We start from the raw sequence: 23,441 nt of genomic DNA on the forward strand, positions 1-23,441 counted from the left end.
GGCTATTCCTGGAATCTGCCTCAGTACGGTTACATGGGGAAATCTTGAGATACTTTCCAAACCTCAACTGATTTGGGTGCATGAAACTGCCCAAAATATTGGAAGCTCTCATCCTCAGATCTTCATTCCAATGGCCAAGACCACCCAATTTAGCCTTCTAGGAAACACAATTTAGGACTGACTTTGGTTGCCTTTCTTCATCTTCATTTACCTAGTGGCCTGCATGCACATATCATTGTTCAGTGATTCCTGATGATAGCAACAGCTGCTACTCTTCTGCCAGATGTGCCTGGACAGATCCATATAGTAGTATGCGGGGGACATAGTTAAGACCATGATATTCAGATGAGTTGAGTGAACTTCTCCAATCTGGCTAAGTAAGGCATTCAGCACTCTCCCATCTTCAACTCAGCTCAGCTTGAAAAAGTTCAACAAGATAATTAAGATTACATATTGATGAAAACAACAAGCTTCCCAAAGTTATCTAGATTCACTTCACAGATACGCTTGGTCATAGTTTCAGCCTCGATAATGTTCATTTCCACTTCCAATCTGCTTGCTTTTCCTAACCGAAACTCTTTAATCTTTTTGAAGCACATTTCATTTCGGTTATTCCTTTGACTCTTTTTTTTTTTTTGTCTCAGAGGTGACATTTATGCATGTGTTTTCTGATCCTATCAGCAGTGCTTGAAAAATTTTGTGCTAGCTCACCAGTCAGGTAAATATATATCACTAATCAACTGTGAACCTGAATGAGTACCATGGTTACCTAATATTGTTATTATGTTGACATCCTTGAAGTCTAAGGACTTATTGCAGGAGGACACTTCGCACCATAACCCACCATCTACAATACTTAATCCACCATCCACACTATGCCATCTAGCACACTTTCTGTTAATTGCATGTGTTCTCCAGTTAATTTACCAACAATATGTGTGTGTATTTATTTATCAGGATAACATGTTCCAAACTGGACCTCATCGATTTATAAGTTTTTCTTAACTGTGACTGATTATTTTTTGCCCTGTATGAACTACCAGTATTGAAGCAAATATGTTACCTAATTATATGTTAGTGTGTTTGTTAATCTATGAGGCATGGAGGAAAAACATACATTCTGTCAGTGATACATGACTATAAACAATAAACAGGTAACTGGGAAAACATTTGAAATGTTTTCTCAGTGATGGTTTCCTATGAAGTGGTGAAAAACTGGAAAAAAAACAATCAGCACATTTAATTTACATTTTCAGAAAAAAACATAAAGAAATTATGTAATTTAGGACAAAAAAATCTGTAATACTTCTTTCTTAACTTTCCAAGTTTTCATATCCATTATTAATGGTTCAAACGAGTGAAGTAAGAAATCCCTTGGGGCAGAGTGCTACGACCTGTGGTTTCCCAACAGATGAATATTTACAGGACTTTAGAGGGGAGCCAAATCTATGATGCAGGAGGGGCAAAGCCTCATGGAACCTCACTTACAGATGAAGTCCATCACTCACCCTAAAATTAAAATTGGAACATGGAATGTTCGCACAATGTACCAAATTGGAAAAACTAGGCAGATAGTCAACAAGATGAGCAAATACTTTCTTGATATCTTAGGAATTGCTGAAACAAGATGGACAGGTTTTGGTAAGATAAGAACAACTGATAAATATTGCATATTGTGTTCGGTAGATGATGAAAGACATGAGAAAGGAGTTGCAGTGATTGTAAGTGAGAAAGCAAGAAAAAGTCTGATGGAATGGAACCCATTAAATAACCGAATAATTAAAGCTAGATTTTTCTCCAGGTTCATGAAATTGACCATCGTACAAGTATATGCACCCACAAATGATGATACCGAAGAAATGGAGAAAGCACAATTCTATGAACAACTCCAAAGTGATTGATAAAGTCCCTAAACATGACTTGTTAATCTTGATGGGAGACATGAATGCTAAAGTAGGGAAAAGAAAGACGGAGGATCAATGTGCTATAGGAAACGAAGCGAGTGGTGAGCAGAATGAAAATGGAAAACTTTTTACATCTTTCTGTGAATTAAATGACCTCATTATAGGAGGTAGTATCTTTAAACATAAGGAAATTCACAAACTAACATCGATCTCTCCCGATGGAAAAACAGAAAACCAGATCTATCACATTGCTATATGTAATACTTTTAAGAGGACATTACAAGATGGTTAAAAGAGGAGCTGATGCAGCTTCAGACCATTTTCTGCTAACCACAATAGTTAAATTAAAACTAGAAAGAAATTCAAAACTAAAAAAGAATAAGAAAATTAAATATAACTGATAAACTGAAGGAAAATAAAATAAAAGAGAAATTTACCAATGAACTGAAGAATGGATTCTCAGTTTTGGAAGAATCAAATGAAAATTATGAGAAAAATAAGATTGAAGAAAACTGTAAAAAGAGTAAAGAAGCCTGCAATAAAACTACAGAAGATATTTTAGGAGTGGGAAGTAACACAAAGAATGGATTACAGGAAAGACATTAAAACTAATTGAAGAAAGGAAGAAGATAAAAGAGAAAATAAACAACTGCAAAATCAGAAAGATTACGTGAAGAATATCAGAAGCAATATCAAGAAGTATATAAGATGGTAAAGAGCTCCGCCAGGAATGACAAGAGAAACTACTATCAGCTGTTGGCTGAGGATGCTCAGAGAGTGAATGATACTGGAAATCATGGAGAAGTTTATAAAATTACAAGACGACTTGGAGGAACCTATCAGATGAATGAATGTGGGGTTAAAGATAAAAATGGTTAACTACTAACTCAAGAGGAAGAAGTCCAACAAAGATGGAAAAAGTGCTTTGAAGAATTGTTAAATGTTAAACACGACTCTATAAATCCAAATATTGAACCCCCTTTCGAAGAGATGCCAAATCAATTCGAATTTCATGTAAACATGGGAGAGATCATATTGCAAGAAATCATGGAAGCAATCAAGATCCAAAAGAATAGAAAAGCAAGTGGAAATGATAACATTAGTGCTGAACTCCTCAAAGCTGACCTAAAAACATCAGCAACTATACTGTATAAACTGCTTAATATTATATGGTTATCTGAGAAGGTTCCAAGTTACCTGGAAAGAATCACAAATAGTCAAAATTCCAAAAAAAGGTGATCTTACAGAATGCACCAATTGGAGAGGAATCAACCTATTGTCAGTACCATCAAAGATCTTCACTAGTATCATAATAAGCAGAATAAAAAATAGCATTGAGAAAATTCTGAGAATAGAACAAGCAGGCTTTAGAAATGGAAGAGGCACATTGAATCAAATTTTTATTCTTAGAAACATAATTGAACAGAGTGTTCAACTAAATTCAGCTACATATCTCAGTTTTATTGATTTTGTCAAAGCTTTCAACAGCATACACAGAAAATGTCTATGGAAAATCCCGAAAATTTATGGATTTCCTGACAAAATAATAAATATTATAAAAGATTTGTATGATGGAAGTAAAGGACAAATTATATTAAATGGAACAGCTTCTGAAAGTTTTTACATCAAAACTGGTGTTAAGCAAGGTTGTGTCATGTCTGAAACACTTTTCATCATTGTCATAGATTGGATAATGTGGCATACCCTGATAAACCTTAAAACTGGAATAAGGTGGAACATTGACACTGCATTGGAAGATTTGGACTATGCTGACGACATTGTACTACTCTCATCTAGATTTGAAGACAGCAAAGTTAGAGGAAACTGCTAAACAAATAGGCTTACACATCAATGAGAAGAAAAGCAATATATTAAAAATCAACAGTAAAAAGAATGACCCAATCTTTATAAATGGAAATCAAGTAGTAGTGACAAACACTTTTAATTACCTCGGAGCAACTGTCAACACGGAAGGTGGTACTAACGAAGACATTGCAATAAGAATAAAAAAATCTTGCTACGCATTTAATACTTTACAGAAAATTTGGAAATCATCCAATATAAAAACAAACTTAAAGGTGTAAATTTTTAACTCAACTGTTAAATCTGTATTACTTTATGGAAGTGAATCATGGAAATTAACCAAACAACAAGAAAATAAAATAGATGCCTTCCAAACAAAATGTCTTTGCAGAATTCTCAAAATTTTACTGGCCAAATAAAATCTCAAATTTTATCCCCAAAACTCAACAAAATTGACCGTAGAAACCATGCTATTTCAGACAATAAATTGTAAAATTTACGTTGTTTGCACCATTGTAAAATTATATTATTCTTATTTGTATTTGTCCTTGTTCAAAAGTTATGTATTCAATATTTCACCTTTTCTTAATTTTCTTAACTTAATTCTTAGTTGTAACGCCAAGTTTATAATCCGTTTGCTTGATCTAGTCACTTATATTTAATCCCTTCATTCAACTTTAATCCCCCCCCCTTTCTCAGGGTTGTAACTATGTTATTCTCATGCATGTAACTTTATAACTTGGGAATTTGCCTCGGGCTAGAGCTGAATTCCTTTGTTATAACAGCAAGCGTATTTCTTTAATGTTGATTTCTGAAAATTTATTTTTATTTCGACTGCGCCATAGAAATTGCAAATAAGATTTAAATATCCTTCCAAATGAAAAATCACTTCGCTTAGCACGGAAATACTTCTAACTCTCAACACTCTATCAAGCAATGTAAAACTCTATTCTACAGTCGTGGCAAACTATCCCCTTAGATCATATAGGTTCGAATTTTATGAGTAGTCCTGATTCCTGCAATACATACCAATGCAGGAATCAGGCAAATCTATCCTATCCTATCACACAACTAAGCAGTTAAATTCTCAATATTTAGCTGTCTTCAGTCCTGAAGTAATATTAACAAAAAAATTCACTAGAGCAATCTTTGCTACAATTCCTGCCTTTAGTTAATCATATATCAGGCGGCCAGTAATGAAGGTTCGCCATCGTTATCAAAGAACGGTAGCATAAAAGAAATGAGTCAGTGTACTAGCTGTGAAATGTACGCTTTGCGGAGTGCGGTCGGAGTGTGGTTAGATGATAATAAAGGATTGAATGTGTGTAGAAAATGTAGGGAGAATGAGGAATTGAAGTGTATTTCGGATCGTGAGTGTGATATTTTTGTCAACCTTCAGAATGAAGGAAATAGGGATATGACAAGAAACGGCAAGGTTGTACATGAAAATTGTGAGAGTGTGAATGTAGAAAGTGTGAATGATAGTATAAATGGTTTCTCAGAGAACAAAAAAGATGAGATAGATGCATTGAGTGAGATTGCGTTGTTGAATAGTGCGATAGAAAGAGCAAAGCAGCAGCTAGAGTGCATGAACAAAAGTAGACTGAATGAACCAACCAATAATAAAAGGTATGACAGGAAAAATAAACGTATGAATGTGAACATGAACAAAATGAAGGATAGAGTGCTGTATGGAGACTCGTTAGTACGAGGTGTGTTAGTAGAGGATTTGACAAAATCGTACCAACCTGGTGCGACCATAAAGGACGTAACTGCGTCTATTAGAGAGCAAAAGGAAAGGGTGAAAGAAATGATTGTTGTGGCAGGTACGAATGATTTGAAAGGAGATAAAATGGAAATGATAGAAGACCTGAATGAATTGTTTGAGGTAGCAAAAGAAAAGAGTGAGAGAGTTAGAATGATTAGTCTTTTCCACGGTATGACAGTGAAATGTTTAAAAGGAGGGCTATAATTGCGAATGACTTTATGCGTGGGTTATGTATGATGAGTGGTGTGGAATTTGTGGAGTGAGTTTGATGGGCGAAAGGATCTATATAAGATGGATGGCTTGCATTTGAATGGTTACGGTGTAAGAAGACTTGAGAAAGTGTTGCTGAATGTAGTGGATGTGCAAATTCAGGGAAACTAGATTTGTTAAGGGGGGGGGAGTAGAGATACAGTCTCCTTATGGAGGCAGTTGAATGTAAGAATGAATATAATATGCCAGAGCAAATAAGGACAACAAATCTGAGTGGGATAGTTAATATAAGGCATCAAGGTAGGGTTGGGGCTAATGGGGGTCTTAAATTCATGTACACTAATACTAGGAGTATTAGGAACAAGAAGGAAGAGTTTTTGGCCATGGTTGGCACTTCCAGACCACAGGTTATAGGTATTAGTGAAACATGGCTGACTGTAGATGATATAACTAGTGGGATTGAATGTGATGGGTATAGTGTGTTCAGGAATGACAGAGAGAATAAAATGGGGGGGGGGGGGGGAGTATTGTTGATGATAGCTGATGAGCTCCAGCCAAGGAGAATAGAAGTTGAATTGCAGGATAGAGAAAAAAGCACATTTGAGGCCATTTGGTGTGAGATTATGGCTAGCAGAACTAAATACACAATTGGGTGCTGCTATAGACCAGGTGATGGAAAAGATGGTGGTGACAGTATGCACAAGTAAATAGAAGAAATGGGTGGAAGGAGGGTGATTATTATGGGAGATTTCAACTATAGTCGCATTGATTGGAGTGAGGAGAGGACACACAGGAGGAAGGAACTGGATTTTATGTGGTTATTAAGGGATAACTATCTGCGACAGCATGTAATGGAAAATACTAGGGTTCAGAGAGTGCTTGACCTAGTAATTACATCTGAGGATTTGGCTGTAACAAATATGACCACATTGCCACCAATCGGTGAGAGTGATCATAGGGTCTTAACTTGGGAGGTGGCTAAAGGTGTAGAATTTTCAATTAAGACAGGGTACATGTGGAATTATCGGGCTGGAAAGTATGACAAGCTTAGGAGCTTGATTGGTTCAGTGCCATGGCATGTACAACTGCAAGGACTAGAAATTGATAGTGCATGGGAGGTAGTTAAGAAGTGCTTGCATGAAGCAATGGCTGACTGTATACCTAGAGTCCGAATAATAAATCAAGTGGGGGTTGAATGGATGAATAACACCATTAAGCTTGAGTTGCAAAAAAAGAAACAACTATGGAGGGAATTTAAGGAGAAGGGTGACCAGCAGGCACATGAACGGTATAAAGCGCAGGCCAGAAGGGTGACGAGTGTGGTAAGAAAAGCAAAAAAGGATTACAAAAGAACATTGGCCATGCAGGCTAAAGAGAATTCTAAACAGTTTTTTAGATATGTAGCAAGTAAAAGGAAAAATGTACATGGCAGATTGATTTTAAAGAATGCCGATGGTAGGGAGGTAACTGAATCAGTTGAGATAGTTGAGTTACTGAGTGAGCACTTTGCAAAAGTATATCATCCAGGTGGTGACATTGCAGAAATGAATAAACCAGTAGATTATATGGGAATTGTGGTGAATGAAGTGGAGGTGAGTAGTCTATTGCATAACCTCAATGTCAATACATCTGTGGGATTGGATGGTATACCAGCTCGTGTTGTACGAGAAGCAGCTAAAGAATTGTCAGTACCCTTGACCATTTTGTTTAATTTGAGTCTCGGGTCTGGGTTAGTCCCGAGCGGGTGGAAAGAGGGGAAAATAGTTCCACTGCATAAAGGTGGTTCCAAGACTGCTGTTGTAAATTACCGACCGATTAGCATATCAGGAATCATTGTCAAGGTCTTAGAGAAATTAGTCAAGAAAAGAATACAGGATTGGATAGATGAAAATGGGATATTGTATGGGGGACAACATGGTTTTGTGAAGGGTAGATCATGCCTCAGTAACTTGCTCACATTTTATAACACAGTGACGGCTGAACTGGATAGGGGTAATGGGTTTACAGTGATACTACTGGACCTTGCCAAGGCCTTTGATAGGATACCACATGGAACCCTAATCAGTAAACTGGAGCAGATGGGTATAGATATAGGGTTGGTGAGATGGATAAGAGGGTGGTTGAAGAAGAGATATCAAAGAGTGGTTTATTCAGGAGTGGAGTCTAAAAGACGTCTTGTGACAAGTGGAGTGCCACAGGGCTCTGTTCTTGGACCACTGCTTTTCAATTTGTTCATCAATGATATTGGAAAGGATCTGAGAGGAAATGTTCACTTGTTTGCTGATGATGCAAAGTTGGGTAGAGCAATTGTGAGTGCACAGGATGTCAAAATTTTACAGGATGATTTGGATAGTTTGGAGGACTGGGCTAGGAAAAATGGATGTCAATTTAATGTGGCAAAGTGTAAGGTTATGCACTTTGGGGTGAAAAGAATAGCAGCAGTATATCGCATTCGTGGAACCATACTCCAGGAGATTGATGAGGCCAGGGATTTGGGAGTGTTGGTGGATAGGGAGTTGAAGTTGAGAGGGCAATTTGCAAAAGTAACTAAAACAGCTCACCAAATCACTTGGCTTCTGAAAAATACTTTAACATGCAGAGACGAACAAGTTGTTGTTCCTCTGTATCGAGCCTTGATAAGACCCCATCTGGACTTCTGTGCCCAGCTGTGGGCACCAGGGTTTCTTCGTGATGGGGAGGAAGTGGAGATAGTCCAGAGACGAGTGACCAAGATGATAGCAGGTCTGTGGAATAAACCTTATGAGAATAGGTTGAAGATTTGTGGGTTGCAGAAATTGGACGATAGGCGAAGGAGGGGTGATATGATTGAGACATTCAAATTACTGAAGGGTTTTTATAAGATTGATCCAGAAGATATTTTTGAAAATATGACTGGTGGTGGGAGGACTAGGGGCCATGCATGGAAGCTGGGCAAGAGCGTGGTTGACAAGGGTGTTAGAGCTAGGTTCTTTACTTGGAGAGTGGTAAATGAGTGGAATAAGCTTCCAGAGTCTATTGTGGGTGCTACGACTGTGAATGAGTTCAAGGCAAGGTATGATAGATACTGTGTGAATGTTGAATAGTTGTTCTTGACATGATGTTAGGGCCTCCCTCGATGAGTCTGTCCACTTCTTGGAGTTTCCCGGAACAATAATAATAATAATATATAGAAGATCTTACTTGGTTTTAAATTATCTAGTCCACGTTAGTAGATCCTCGAGATCGTTACTTCTATTTCATTCCAATATTTCTTTTCACACAAGGGCACCTTTTAACGACATCGACGGGGACACTTCTACTTGCGGCAATCAGCAGGCACTTTGGTGGCTGGAAGTCCGGAATTTCTTTCACTGCTTAAACGACCCACTTAACATCTTCGGGAGTCTGTTGGCTGGAACGGGTCTTCCTTGACCTAGAATAGATGGGACATACACGAACCGAGAGCCGGGACAGAAAACTGGGCAAAAACCAGCTTATGCAGCGATTACCTACGACTGACCTTCCCCAACGAACTCTTGCTATGACGACTGACCTTCTCCGACAAACACAACTGCGTGACCTGCTCCGTGATGACGATCTCCTGCCCTCGATGTCTCCCCCTTTTAAGCTGCTCCATTGACCTTGGATTTTGCTACCCTTTCATTCCCTTGGGTGTTCACATGGGTCTGCACCTGCCACCTTTTTACATCACTGCGTTAAGGTGGGAAACCCCGTACATTATTGACCTTCATAATAGTGATAGCCTTAGATCTTATTTTAATCCGTCTGGGATATTTCTTTGTCTTAAACATTCTATTAATACAATTCTTTTATTCACAATTTTCTTTGTTCTTTGTCTTAAACATTCTACTATTACAATTCATTTATACATAATTTTCTTTGTTCTTTGTTGTTGTACAGTAATTCAGCAGTCAGATGTTTACAAAAATTACAAGCAAATCAATCTAATTTAAATTCCTAAGTAAAATCAGTATAGAAAGAATTAAATTTTAAATTTCTGTCTATACAGGATTTTACAAATATACTTTGTTAGGGAGGGACCAGAAGATGGTGGTGCTTATGTGCCACCTCATCGCTGGATGTTTTTTTATGATTAGTGATATGATTTTTTTATGATTACTGAGCATCTGCAGTGATCGCTAATTCATAAGTAGCACACAACATAAATAAAAAAAACGAATTTGAATTAGGAAAAGATTTTTGGAAATTTTTCTAGTGTTTTTTCCTTTTCTTTGGGGGGTGCCCGTGCCCCTTGCCCCCCCCCCCCTCCCTCTGGGTGCACCACTGGTCTGGAGTGCCAGCTATCTCTGATTGGTTACTGGTGGAAATTGAACTGCGTCTTCAATCTCCAAAAGTTAGTTAGGGCTAAAACGGCAAAGGTAATAGCAGATGATTATTATTTTTTCTTAATTTTTTTTTTTTTTTTCCTATTGAAGCCTAGAATCCATAGCAGTTACTCTTGATATCTCCAAGGCATTGATTGACTAGGTAAGACTTAATAATGTACACTTTCATCATATAGTCTGTCCTTTGCAACGGGATTGCCAGCTTTCTCTTTAGCTGCACATTGCATGCTATAGTGAGCAAAAATTTATCTTGATCCATCGATATTAATACTGGTGTGTCACTGTATCCTGAATGATGTATACTCTCTTTCATTTGTATATCAATAACAAGTGACAGGAAATTCATTTCACTGTTTCTTCATGACACTACATTGCAATCTACGTTTTTAATCTATGTTAACAACCATCATTAATCTCTAAGTTGTTATTCATTCTGTAACTGATAATCTTGTTAATTTCACTATAGGAAAATGCATTCCGCCTTATTTCACACACAGTCAGTTGCAATTTTCCCTCATTTGAAAAAAAGATCTTGGCCTGAATCCATCTAGGATGCAAGGAACCTTTACATATTCTTTTTAACTGAAGGTGAGTTTCTGCTTTCATATGGTACTCCTCTTTTTCATTCCACAGAACTAGTTGGGGCGAATTCACAATGGACATATATAATACACTTGTCTCAGCTGTAATTGCTTTGGCTTTAATTCTAATCCCCAACTCTCAAGGGAAAAAAAAAGAAAGAAAAAGAATTTCTTCATTTCTGCTTTGATGAATAATCAGATTTATATTTCTATATGCAATTCAGATTTAGATCTTAATTGATCTAAATCAGTGCTGATTTAGATTAGATATCGCACAGTGACCAATATTGAAACGTTACATTGAAATTGAAACCCTTTGTTGAAAAAAATTCAATTATGGTTAACAATGCTTTGTGTGAAGTTTGTGTGGATGGTTCAGTGACTGAAATTTGGTGTTCTAGTGGGCATCTTGTTTCTGTGAAAGTCAGACAAGTATTGGATTCAAGATGGATTCAAGTTCAGTTTGTGAATCTGTGGAGTAAATTTGAAGGAAAGTTGGAATGGTTTAAAGTTGATAGATTACATTTGATAGGGTTTGGTGTTGGACATTTAGAAAGGCTATTGTTTACTGAGAAAGCATCGAATCAAGAGGTTAATATAGCTAATGATCTAAGGGTACCAGCGAAGCAGGATAACACAACTAAACTGGTTGTATGACAGGAGGAAGATGGATACTAGGTTGAAGATGTGGTTGTAGCAGCATAAGGTGATGGAATGCATAAAGGTGAGGATGAGACAGGTATGAATGGCAATCAGAGTTAGGATCAGGGGAATGCAAGTGGTCAGACTGAAGAGAGGGGTTTGGTATAGCAGCTAGAATAGAGAGAGAATGTTGGTGATGGTATAATGGCCTCAAAGACGCAGTCATTGTTATGTTTGTATACAAATGTAAGGAATATTTCAAATAAGAGAGCTGAGTTTGTACATTGATTGAGTCACTATGCCCAAAAATAATTGGTATATATGAAACTTGGTTGTCTGATGTGATAATGGTGATGATGATGAAGTCGATGATGGGATGTCAGGAATAGAAATGGAAGGATATACAATTTTCCAGAAGGATAGGAAGTGAAAAGAGGAAGGGATGAGCTGTTAATCATTGCAGAGGAAATTGTGTTGACAAAGTGTGGAAATTAATAGTACATGTGCAGATTTTGAATCTGCGTGGTGTGAAGTTGAAATTAACAGGCTGGTATATTTGATAGGATGCTGTTATATGCCAGCAAATGTAGAGAATACTGATTGCAGAATGTTTACATTGGTTGGGCATGTAAAAAAGAAGGTGATTCTGATGGGAGAATTAATTACAGGAATATAGAATGGAAGGAGAAGATAGTATACAGGAACAAGGAGAGTAAGTTTGTTGAATTTCTGAGGGATAAATATCTTAAGCAGCATGTGGCTAAAGTAAATAGAGGCTTTTGAATTTGGTGATAACTTCACAAGCTGTAGTTGTTAATGAGCTTGTTGACAATGCTGCTAGTTGGTGAGAGTGATCATGAGGTACTTATTTGGGAAGTGGTGAAAGTAGAAAATTACTGCCAAAAATGGATATATGTGGAAGTATAAGGTGGATGATTATGGGAAGTTCTGTAGTCAACTAGCATCAGTACTTTGGGTAAATGAGCTGTGCAGAAATGATGTTGACAGTGCATGGAAATTCATAAGGCAGTATCTGACACAAGCAATATATAACTACATACCAAGGGTTAAGCAGATAAATAGAGTAGGAATGAAATGGGTGAACTGTGAAATCACTCAAGCTGTGTTGGAAAAAGAAAATGCTGTGGAGGTACAAGACAGTTTGTGGCAATTGAATCCATGAAAAGTATAAAGCTCAGACTAGGAAGGGGATGAGCATGGTAAAGAAAGAAAAGGTGTAGTATAAGAGGAGATTGGTTAGGGAATTTTTCCACTATATACAGTGTGCCTGTTAAGTAATGAGATTGATTTTTATCAGGACAGCCCTTTTAATAAAAGTAACAAATGTATTTATAGTTTTGACCACTAGAGTATGTTGTAATCGCAGGTGCAACTTATGAGTTGGGTGACGCAGCAGTTTTCATGTGGCAACCTTTGAAGTAAGAGTGTGTGAGTGGAGCATGTCAGAAGTTGCCTCATGGAGCAATGAGTTGTGAGAACATTTTGCTGTAAATTAGGAAAAACTGCTACAGAAGCATACCAAGACCTAAGAAAATGTTTACAGTGATAGCTCTCTGATCCGTACACAGGTGTTCTGCTGGTTTTCAATGTTTAAAGAGGGAAGAGAATCCCTGGAGGATGAACCATGCTGTAAATGGCCAGTTTCTGCACATATAAAGCAAAATGTGTCAATAGCTTGGTAAATTGTTGCCCATGACAGGTGAACAACCACTAAGCTGTACAGCTTAGTGTCAGTAAGGAAACAGCCAGATTAATGTTAGAAAGAGATTTGCACAAGAGGAAGATTTGTTTGAGGTTTGTGCTGCACACGTTGACACGTGAACATTGCCGAGTACCAAGTCGCATGTTGTCAAAATTTCATCCTTGCAGTTGATCACAATCTTGATCAACTGCAAGGATAGTGTTGCAAAGAATTGTCACCAGTGATGAAAGTTGGTGTTTTCAGTTTGATCTGGAAAGAAACACCAGAGCATGGAATGGTTCGGAATGTTTTTTCCCTGTCAGAAGAAAGTCAGGTTGCAAAAGTCATGTGTCAAGACAATGGTCATTGTTTTTTTTTTCGATGCTTCTGGAATTATCCATCATGGATTTGTTCCTGAGGGCACCACATTGAATGGGCAGTATTATTTAGGAGTAATGAAATGTCTATACGGCCATATGTGACGTGTCAGGAAAGAACTGTTTCGCAACAACAATTGATTTCTGGTGCACGACGATGTGCCTACGCACTGCACTCTGCCCGTGAAGCAGTTTCTGGCTTTGAAGTTGATCTGTTTGATTGAACAGCCCCCTCCTATTCATCAGATTTGGCTCCCATAGACTTTTTCCTCTTTCCAAAGATGAAGTGTACCTTGAAAGGGAGCTTTTCTGCAACATTGAGGACATTCAGTGCAGTGCAGTATGACCCAGAGACTGAAAGAGGTTCCCGTTCAGAACATCCATCACTGTGCCTTCGAACACTTGTATGACAAATGTAAATGTTGCATGAAGTCGAAGGGAGATTATTTTGAATCTGTGTAATTGACAATTTCAAATATAGTTCCCTGTTTTAATATTATTATTACCCCAAGACCTCATGGAGTCAAAGGCTCATCTGGGAGAGTCAATATAATAATATGTAATATAATAATTGCTGTCTCGTTACTTAATGGGCACACTGTGTATGAAGCAAGAGAAAGAATATTATGGCAGTCATGGCTGCAGAGAGACTGTTGCAAAGGGTATAATGGAATTACTGATTGAGCACTTTATCAATGTGTACCATACTGGTGTAAATGATGCCATGCAGTATACGAGATGTGACAATTTAATTCCTGGAATGGCTGCATAGTGTCACCCATGTGGTGATTTGGTTGGAGTCACATGAGTAATCATCTTTGTACATGTTTTAACTAATGCATGCATAAACCTCAAGCTGATTTGTTGGCTATTGCAAAAACAATAGAGATCTGTGTGTAATCTTTGGCATAAAAATGTGTGATTGAAATTTGGAGCAGCATGTTAACATCAAATTTTGTGTGAAAATCAGCAAAACTGCTACTGAAACATTGGAACTGTTGAATGTGGCATATGGTGTGGATGCTGTAAAAAAGTCGTGTCTTTGAGTGGCATAAGAGATTCAAAGGTGGGCAAGAAGATGTGAATGATGACACCAGAAGTGGGTAGCCCAAAAAAAAAATGATGGTCGCCATTGTGAACAGAGTGTGAGATTTGGTACAGTCTGACAGACGATTAAGTGTGCAATTAATGGCTGATGAATTGCAAATGAATTGAGAAACAGTCAGGGTAATTTTAACTGAAGAATTGGGTATGCTAAAGATTTCTGCGAAGTTTGTGCCTTGGATCTTGACAGACAAACAGAATTAGCTTCAAGCTGTGTCTGATCTTTTTGCAAATAAGCACTTTTCTGAGAGTAATTACAGGTGACAAAACCTGGTGCTGCCAATATGATCCCAAAACAAAATGCCAGTGCATGCAGTGGAAAACCCCAAGTTTGTCATGTCCGAAAAAAGCACGCATATCATGTTTGCAGTTCAAGACCATGCTGGTGTGTTTCTTTGATCACAAGGAGATAGTCCACTATGAATTCATTGAACAGGGACAAACGGTCAACCAACAATGCTATTTAGAGGTGCGGAAAAGATTACGAGATTCTGTTTTGAGAAAAAGACCGGAATTGTGGCCTGACAAGTGGATCATCCATCATGATATTGAGCCAAGTCATATTGAGCTCATTGTGAGAGAGTTTCTGGCAAAAATCAATTACCGAATTAGGTCATCCTACTTATTCACCCGACTTAGCTCCCTGTGATTTCTGGCTGTTTCCAAAATTAAATGCTGCGCTAAAAGGATGAAGATTTTCTGACATCACTGTCAGCATAATGTGATATACTGGATATCAATGTATCCAGGCCTGTTTCCAAAAACGGGAACACCATCTAAACCAATGCATAAATGCACAAGAGCTACTTCGAAGGCGACAGTAGCCACTAATCTATAGTTCTGAACGTAGTTTTTTTACAGGTGCATTCTGGGAATTAAATAGTGACACCTCATATAGAAAGAAGGCAAGTATTAGGAGAAGTGAAAGAATCAGAGATATATCAGCTGTTGATTGGATTAGATGCAATAAGACTGTAGGAATGGATGACATATTGCCACACATTCTCAAGAAATATGCATAACAATTAGCTATGCCCTTGACCTGGTTATTTAATGAAAGTTTTGCGATGGGTAATGTTCCTAAGAATAGAAAGAAGGTAAAATTGTACCACTCTACAAGCATGATTCTAGGACAGAAGTTTCTAATTATAGACCAGTCTGTATAACTGCAGTTGTAGTCAAGATGTTGGAGAGACTGGTTAGGAATAGAAAACAAGCTTATGTTGATGGGCATAGTATTCTTTATGATGGTCAGCATGGATCTATAAAGGGTAGGTTTAATTTTACCAGTTTACTTGCATTTCATGACAAGATCAAGAGTGTGTTAATAATATATATGTATATGAGTGTAATAATAATAATTAAATGTTGGGATATCAACAGCTATGGATGACAGATTGGTGGTTTTAATCAGCAGCTTGCTGGAAGAAGATGAAAGAGATTGATGTAAAATGCAGTGGAATTGTAAATAATGCAGATCTGTCATCCACATCAATTTTCAGATTTCAGTCTGAAATTTTGAAAATCTCTCCAAGTAGGTTCTACACTAGTTGACCAAATGACCAACAAACAGCATTTTAGAGGGTTGCAGAAGAACCAGTGCATCATTATGAAACAGAAGATGAATTGTTTTTGAAGAGAATTGTTGCAATAGACAAAACATGGATAGGAGATTTTGCACCAGAACAGAAAAATCATTTCTCACACATGGAAACATCTAACCTCACTTCATCCAAAAAAAATATCATTGTTGACACTCGGAACTTAAGTTGATGATTATGATGCCGTATGATAAGAATGAAGTGATAGCAATAAAATATCTGTAAGGTTGAGTGTCAGCAGCAGCAGCAAGAAAGTTTTTTCAAAACATTTTCTATCCAAAAATTATTTTCATCAAAAGACAAGACTTGATATGTCCTGTAACAAGAGTCCTCATTTTTCATGATGAAATGCCATGTATCATGCAAAGTATCTGATCTTATAGCAAGTACAGATGGCAAGTGCTTTCTAATTCCATTCCTTCCCACAGAGTTCTCACATTAGCCCTTTGGACTTTGATCTCTTCCTTAAGTTAAAAGAATCACTTCTGAAAACACTTCACTAATTGACATGGTCTCTTTAGACATGATCACTTTAGCAGGTTTCTGCTAAAGTGACCTGACTTCTTGAACAGATCAAAAAAAAAAGGAAAAGCTGTATCAATCGAATTATTTCGGTTTTGTGACCACATTTTTATTAAAAAAGACTGTTTTTTAAAACTAAACAAGTACTAAAAAACAAAGCTGTATGTTGAACAACCTCAAATGTAACAGTTGATGATAGAAAGTTTGCATTTCTCACCTGTAGTAATAATATGCAGACTTCAGAAATCAAGAAGAAATGTGATATAGAATGATGTGAGGCTGTTCTTTTCTTTTATTTTTTATGTGACTCCTAAACTCATGAAAGGTGAAAACGTATTATACATTAAAACTGTGGGTGAGCTAAGGAGTTTTTCCCTATTTTTAATTTTTTATTCTTATTTTTATTTATTTTTATATAATCCAGAAACCCTGCTTAAGGGACGATGGAACTTTTTCAAGCCACTTCAGGACTCCAGTAAGCAGGGTATTGATGTTGATTTTACATCAGATAATGAAATTCATCTGCTGCCTAAAGACAATCACAAACATCCATGCCCATATTCAAATCTATTGCCTGTTGATTTGAGAGTGGATATGCTGACTGCTCGTTCATTCAAGCTAGCTGGTAACAATGAAAATGATAGTGGTGAGTTGCCATCATCCTTGTATCATTTTCAAAGTCTGTTTCCATAGCTGAACAGTTTTACACACATTGCTTTCCAGGGAAAGAAACCTAGGGTTCAAATTCTTTTGTCATAGGTGGCACACATTTCAGGTTTTATTCATGGCCAAGTTAGATGGAGATGGTTAGGTTTTACCTCTATTAAGCGCCAGCTTTGATCCTTTCTAAACAGACAGACTGGACCAAAAAAATACATCTAGACATGGTGAACAAATATGTGATCTTGCCAGCTAGAATAAATATATTTTAAATTATAGTCAGCCTGTGCAAATAAAAACAATCCAGGAAAGATGAAATAAGATAAGTTTACCATATTTGGAAATTACTAGCTGGTGAGTTTATTTGAGGAATTTGTTTGATTTGTAGAAACACTACTTGTTTTAAAATAGATAAGTAGGCAGTCATGTTTGTAGAAATTAAAGATAGAATGTAAAACTTACGTGGAAAATTTAGTAGCTGCATAATTTTTTGCCTAAGTAACTAATGCATCTTCAGTACATTGACAGTGGAACATAATTAAAATAAAAATAACAGAAATATTGTAAAAAGCTCTACCATAAGTTAGACAGCAAATAGTCAACAAATTCCTAATTAAGAATAAAATAAAATATATACTACTATACAAAGATAATTAAAGTCTTAAAGCCTTACTAAATCAAAATCTTATTTAAAGCTTGTCTTTAAGTAAGTCTTTAATTTAAAATAAGAGTGAAATTGTACCTATTACATTTATTTATACAATTGCTTCATTATTAGGAATTTACAGAAGAATGATACAACAATATTTCCCATATTTCCCAACTACAAGGGGGGGGGATTATGAAGAGCTCAGGAGACAGCTTGCAGGTGTAGCATGGAATGAGGAGTTATCTGGAAAAGAGATCAATGTAGCTTGGGGGATTTTCAAAAACTATCTAGTAGATGCAATGTCTAAATGTATTCCAAGGGTGAGAAGGTTAAATAAGGTAGGTGTGAGATGGATGAATAAAGAGATTAAGCATGCGATATAGAGAAAAAAGGGCATTGTGGAGGCAGCATAAGAGAAGTGGAAATAACCAATTCCATGAGGTCTACAAAGACCAGGCAAGGAGGGTGACTTGGTTGGTGAGGGTAGCTAAAGAGAGGTATGAACAGCCCTAAGGAGTTCTTTCAATATGTAGCCAGCAAAAAAAAAAGAATGATTATGGAAGGATGACATTGATTGGAGAAAATGGTATAAAGACAGCTGTTGAGGAAAGTGTGGTGGAGATACTTAATGAGCAGTTCATAAAGGTCTTTCAATCTTGTGAATGTGACTTCATGGAGAGATTGAGAGCAGTTGATGATGGGGAAGAGAGACTGACTGTAAGTGATCAAGAGATGTATGTGGAGTTGAGTAAACTGGATGTAAATAAGGCTGTGGGACTTGATAATATATCACCACGTATACTGAAGGAATGTGCCAGGGAGTTGACACCTGCCTTGACATATTTTTTTAATACGAGTCTTACACTCGGTCAAGTTCCTAAGGAGTGGAAGGAGGGCAAGATTGTGCCACTTCATAAAGGAGGTGATCCAACTCAAGCATCAAACTATAGGCCTATCTGTGTGTCAGGCCTATAGTTTGATGAGAACTAGGATCCAGAGTTGGGTTGACTACAATGGTATTATCTTTGGTGGACAGCATGGATATGCTAAAGGGAGATCATGTTTTAGTAATCTACTTCCTTATTATAATAAAGTGACTGCTTCCTTGAACAGAGGAGAAGGATACACAGTAATATACTTGGATTTTGCAAAGGCTTTTGGTAGAGGACCTCATGATAAGTTAACAGTCAAACTAGAGTAGATGGGGTTGGATATTAGATTAGTGCATTGGATTGGAGACTGGCTATCTGATAGGTATCAAGTTATGTATGTGGGAGCAATATCAAGGAAAGGGAAAGTCACTAGTGGAGTGCCTCAGGGGTCTGTTTTAGGGCCATTACTGTTTAACTTGTATATTAATGATATTGGTAAAGATTTGGATGGAGACATTCAGTTGTGTGCAGATGATGTCAAGTCAGGACGAGCTAAGAAGAGTAGTGAAGATGTAGTGGCCTTACAAGAAGACTTGAATAAATTGAGTGATTGGGCACAGAAATGGGGATGTGAGTTCAATGTTGCAAAATGTAAGGTTTTAAAATTTGGAAAACAAAGATGGGATGCAGAATTTATGCTTGGTGAGGATATATTGTTGGAGGTGGAGGAAATAAGAGATTTTAGATCCTTATCCACTAAGGATAAGGATCTAAAATTTAGGGGACACATAGCCAAAATTGTGAAGACAACACAAAGGCTTCTGGGAATGATGCGGAGGACACTGACATATAGAAGTACGGATATTCTTGTTCCGTTGTATAAGGCTTTGATTAGGCTACACATGGACTATTGTGCCCAGATTTGGTCACCTGGTTTTCAGAAGGATGAAGAGATGTTGGGAAGGGTCCAAAGGCGACTGACTAAGGTAGTTTCTGACCTCTGGAATGTCGAGTATGAGGAAAGATTGAGAAGATATAATTTGCAGAGTCTGGTGGACAGGAGGAAGAGGGGAGATATGATAGAGATCTACAAGTTGGTAAGGGGTTGTTATAGGATCAATGTTGGAGTAGGTTCTACAGAAAATAGTGGGAGATCAGGGGAGAACCAGAGGTCATCCCTGGAAACTGTATAAGGGAGTGAGAGGCAAGTTTTTTTTCGTGCAGAGTTATAAATGATTGGAATGCCTTGCCTGAGAGCGTGGTGTCTGCAAGGAGTTTGGGTGTGTTTAAGGCACAGTATGATGAGCTGTGTGTGTGATAAAGGGACCTTCCAGATGAGTCTTTGACTCCATGAGGGCTTGGGAGTAATCATAATAATAATAATAAAGAGGATAACTGATGGCTATCAGATCTATTTAAAGTCATGCATTGTAGAAATGCCTTATAGCACTGAAACCATTTTACAAGGAATCTACTTTTGTGTAGCAGCTTTTTTTTTTTTTTCAATATATCCTTTGGTTAGTCAATATAACATGTTCAGCTAGGCTAGACTGCTCATGTTCATGATACTGGATATCAGATTTGTGTTCCTCATGATGGATAGCTGCAGATCTTTCTGAAGTAAGACAAGCTACAGGAGCAGAAGATATGGTACACTCCTGGAGGAAGCTTGTCTTTAAGTAAGAAAAGGAATATAGAAATCTTCCTTATAGGATGAAAGGAGACAACAATGCTGAGAGGTCTTAGAACTTTAGTGATATGTTTGGAAATTCCTTTAATATACTGAAGTGGCATCCAAGAAATTTCTTCCAGCGATTTGAAGACTGAAAGCCTAAAGCTGTTGAATGCTTTGTTGATAAAGAACCCAAACAATTTTTTTAAAAAGATATAGTTGATATAATTCACTTCTTGCTATAGAAGGTTTGAATGGAATATAAACTATGAGTATGGCATAATAAGGTCTTAATGGTTCCAACTTTTTGACTGGGATGATAATAAGTATCATGGATATAGTGATCAGTATGTGTGTTTTCTTTCAAAAAACAGAATTACAAACTATCATCAGGGCTGACAGTGAATCAAGAAATCTAAAAAAGCTAGTTGATCGTTTTTCTCCTTCTCTTTATTTTATTTATTTTTAATTAGGATTTGTTGATATTTGGTGCCTTGCTTATGCTATGGTGGTTTTTAAAATACCTCTGTTATTTGCATTTTACTTATTTCCATTATCAATATACCGACAATGTCTTAGTAATGCCTTCCCTTAACGCAGACCTCCAAAACATCCTCCAATGGGGCTCAGATAACCTCGTCAACTTCAACGCTAGTAAAACCCAGTTCTGTCTTATTTCACACAAAAAATAACCTTTTTCCCCCAGTATTATTTTCGATATCACTCAAATTCCCAGACAAGATGAAAAGTCACTCAAGACGCTGCTTCACTTCAAAACAACTGTTAACCCTATACAAATCGCAAATCTGCCCAGCTATCGAATACTGTTCTCACATTTGGAGTGGGGCTCCTAAAAGCTCCCTCAAAATGCTCGACTCAATACAGAGGAGAGCAGTTAAACTGATAAACGATCATCTCTTACTGACTCACTTCCCCCACTCTCACATAGATGCTTAGTCTCTGCAATTTGTATATTCTACAAATATTTTCATGGAAAATGCTCATCTTGGACAACATCAATAATTCCCCCACTCTCTACTAAACCCATTGGAACACGTACAGCCACCTCCCAACACCCCTTCACAGTACACCTCAAAACCCACAGAACAAGTTTCTTTTCATCCTCCTTCATCCCTGCTACTGCTGTACTGTGGAACAATCTTCCCCCTGATGTATTTCCCAAGGAATACAATATACAGGTTTTTAAATAGAATGTTAACAAGTTCCTCCTCTCCCATCCCGCTACCCATATAAGGTACTAAAGTACCATAGGTTGAACAGCCAACCTCTCATATATGGGCCCAACATAAAAAAAAAATTAAAAAAAGAAGTTACTAAAGCAAAAATTTTACATTTACTAAATTTATTTCCACATACGTTTTAGTTTCAGTCTTTAATTTCTACTAATAGAAAGACTATTGTTCGAGAACTTTTGGACTTGAATAGTAGTTCAAGGACTTTAATCAAGGACTTTTGGACTTGAATAGTAGTTCAAGGACTTTAATTTAAAATAAGATTGACATTGTACCTATTACTACATTTATTTATACAATTGCTTCATTATTTAGTTAATTAATAATATAACAGGTTTTTATAACTTTATTTATAGGAAAATTGAACTTTATGTTTTCATAGATCATTGTGCATACTATCTTTGAAAATTTTGAATTTTATTTTATAATGTAAAATGAAACATTTCAATATCAGAAACATTTTAGATGAAATTATTCAGCTCAATTGTTATTAATTCTTTTATTTCAGTTGTTGATAGTGGATTTATAAAGGTGCGCTATTTCAACCCACATTCAAGCACAGATTCTCTAGTCATCATTCCTGTGTCTCAAGCTTCAGCAGAACAAAGGGCTGGTCGTGCCGGAAGAGTGAGGAGTGGAAAAGCATACCGATTATATACAGGTAAGTAGCTGCATATTTTTGCATGAGGATAGAGGAAACTCCATAGGTATGCAGACTTATCAAACTAATTTTTTTTCATGTTGCTCCTATCCACAAAAGGTTATTTGTTAACCTTAGTACATTTTGCATTGCAGTGGGCTAAGGATTTTTTTCAAGCAATTTTATATATTTTTTATATTTTTTTTTCAAATATTTATTTTTACATAGTCCAGATACCCTGCTCTAGAGATCAAACTTGGAACTTTTTCAAACTACTTCAGGCCTCCAATAAGCAGGGCAGTGGTCTAACACCAGGTTATGAAATTCATCTCCCATCTAAAGATAATCACAAACATCCATGCCTGTGGTGGAATTTGAATCTGTAGCCTGTTGGTTGGAGAGCAGCTTTGCTAACCATTCAGCTAACCAAGCCTGCATAATAAAAAACACAATAAATAACATTTACAGTAGTTTTCCCTTATTCGTGGGTTCGCTTTCTTTGGTTTCGATGAACTCCAGTCAGAAAATATTAAATGGAAAATTCCAGAAATTAAAAATTCATAAGTTTTAAACTGCATGCTGTTCTGAGCAGCGTGATGAAATCTCGCACTGTCCTGCCCAGAATATGAATCATCCCTGTGTCCAGCATATCCACGCTGTACTGTATATGCTATCCACCCATTAGTCACTCACTTGGTAGCTGTCTCAGTTATCAGATATGCTGTTGCAGTATTCGTGAATATCATGAATATCACGAGGAATATCATGAGACATAAAACAAGGTTACAATAGTTAACTAGCAAACCAATTTTTTCATGGTTCATATTTCACTTGTTTTATTTTTTATGTGACTTACTTACTGACTTTCTATTGTATATTGAAAACATAGTCTCCGAAATGTAAATCAGCATTTGTAATTATCCTATAAAATGTGTAAAATTTTTGGTGTTCTCTTTTTCTTGAAAATGGTATATTTACAGAAAATTAAGAGGAAGTTCTTTTATCTTTTATTAACCATCTACCAAGGAGTATTGTAAAATACATGAATGACCACTTTATTAAGTACATATATTGGCATGGTAGCAAGTAGCTCCCCCTTTACCCCTCAGAGGAACAGTCTCTCTCAAGTCATGGT

At 36.9% G+C, this 23,441-nt stretch overlaps 1 protein-coding gene across 3 annotated transcripts in view; it reads left to right on the top strand.

Annotated features, from left to right (window-relative positions):
- LOC150096612 (putative ATP-dependent RNA helicase DHX35) overlaps positions 1 to 23,441 on the top strand; it is a 437,463-nt gene that overhangs the window by 157,541 nt on the left and 256,481 nt on the right. For all 3 annotated transcript variants that reach the window (XM_090408561.1, XM_090408562.1, XM_090408564.1), the window contains exon 10: positions 22,175 to 22,327. In XM_090408561.1, coding sequence (XP_090264687.1) covers positions 22,175 to 22,327 — 153 coding nt within the window. The remainder of the gene's footprint in view (positions 1 to 22,174; positions 22,328 to 23,441) is intronic.

Source organism: Typopeltis vanoorti, chromosome 18 (genome assembly GCF_054136105.1).
Source record: "Typopeltis vanoorti isolate ZY-2024b chromosome 18, IOZ_Tvanoo_1.0, whole genome shotgun sequence".
NCBI lineage: Eukaryota > Metazoa > Arthropoda > Arachnida > Uropygi > Thelyphonidae > Typopeltis > Typopeltis vanoorti.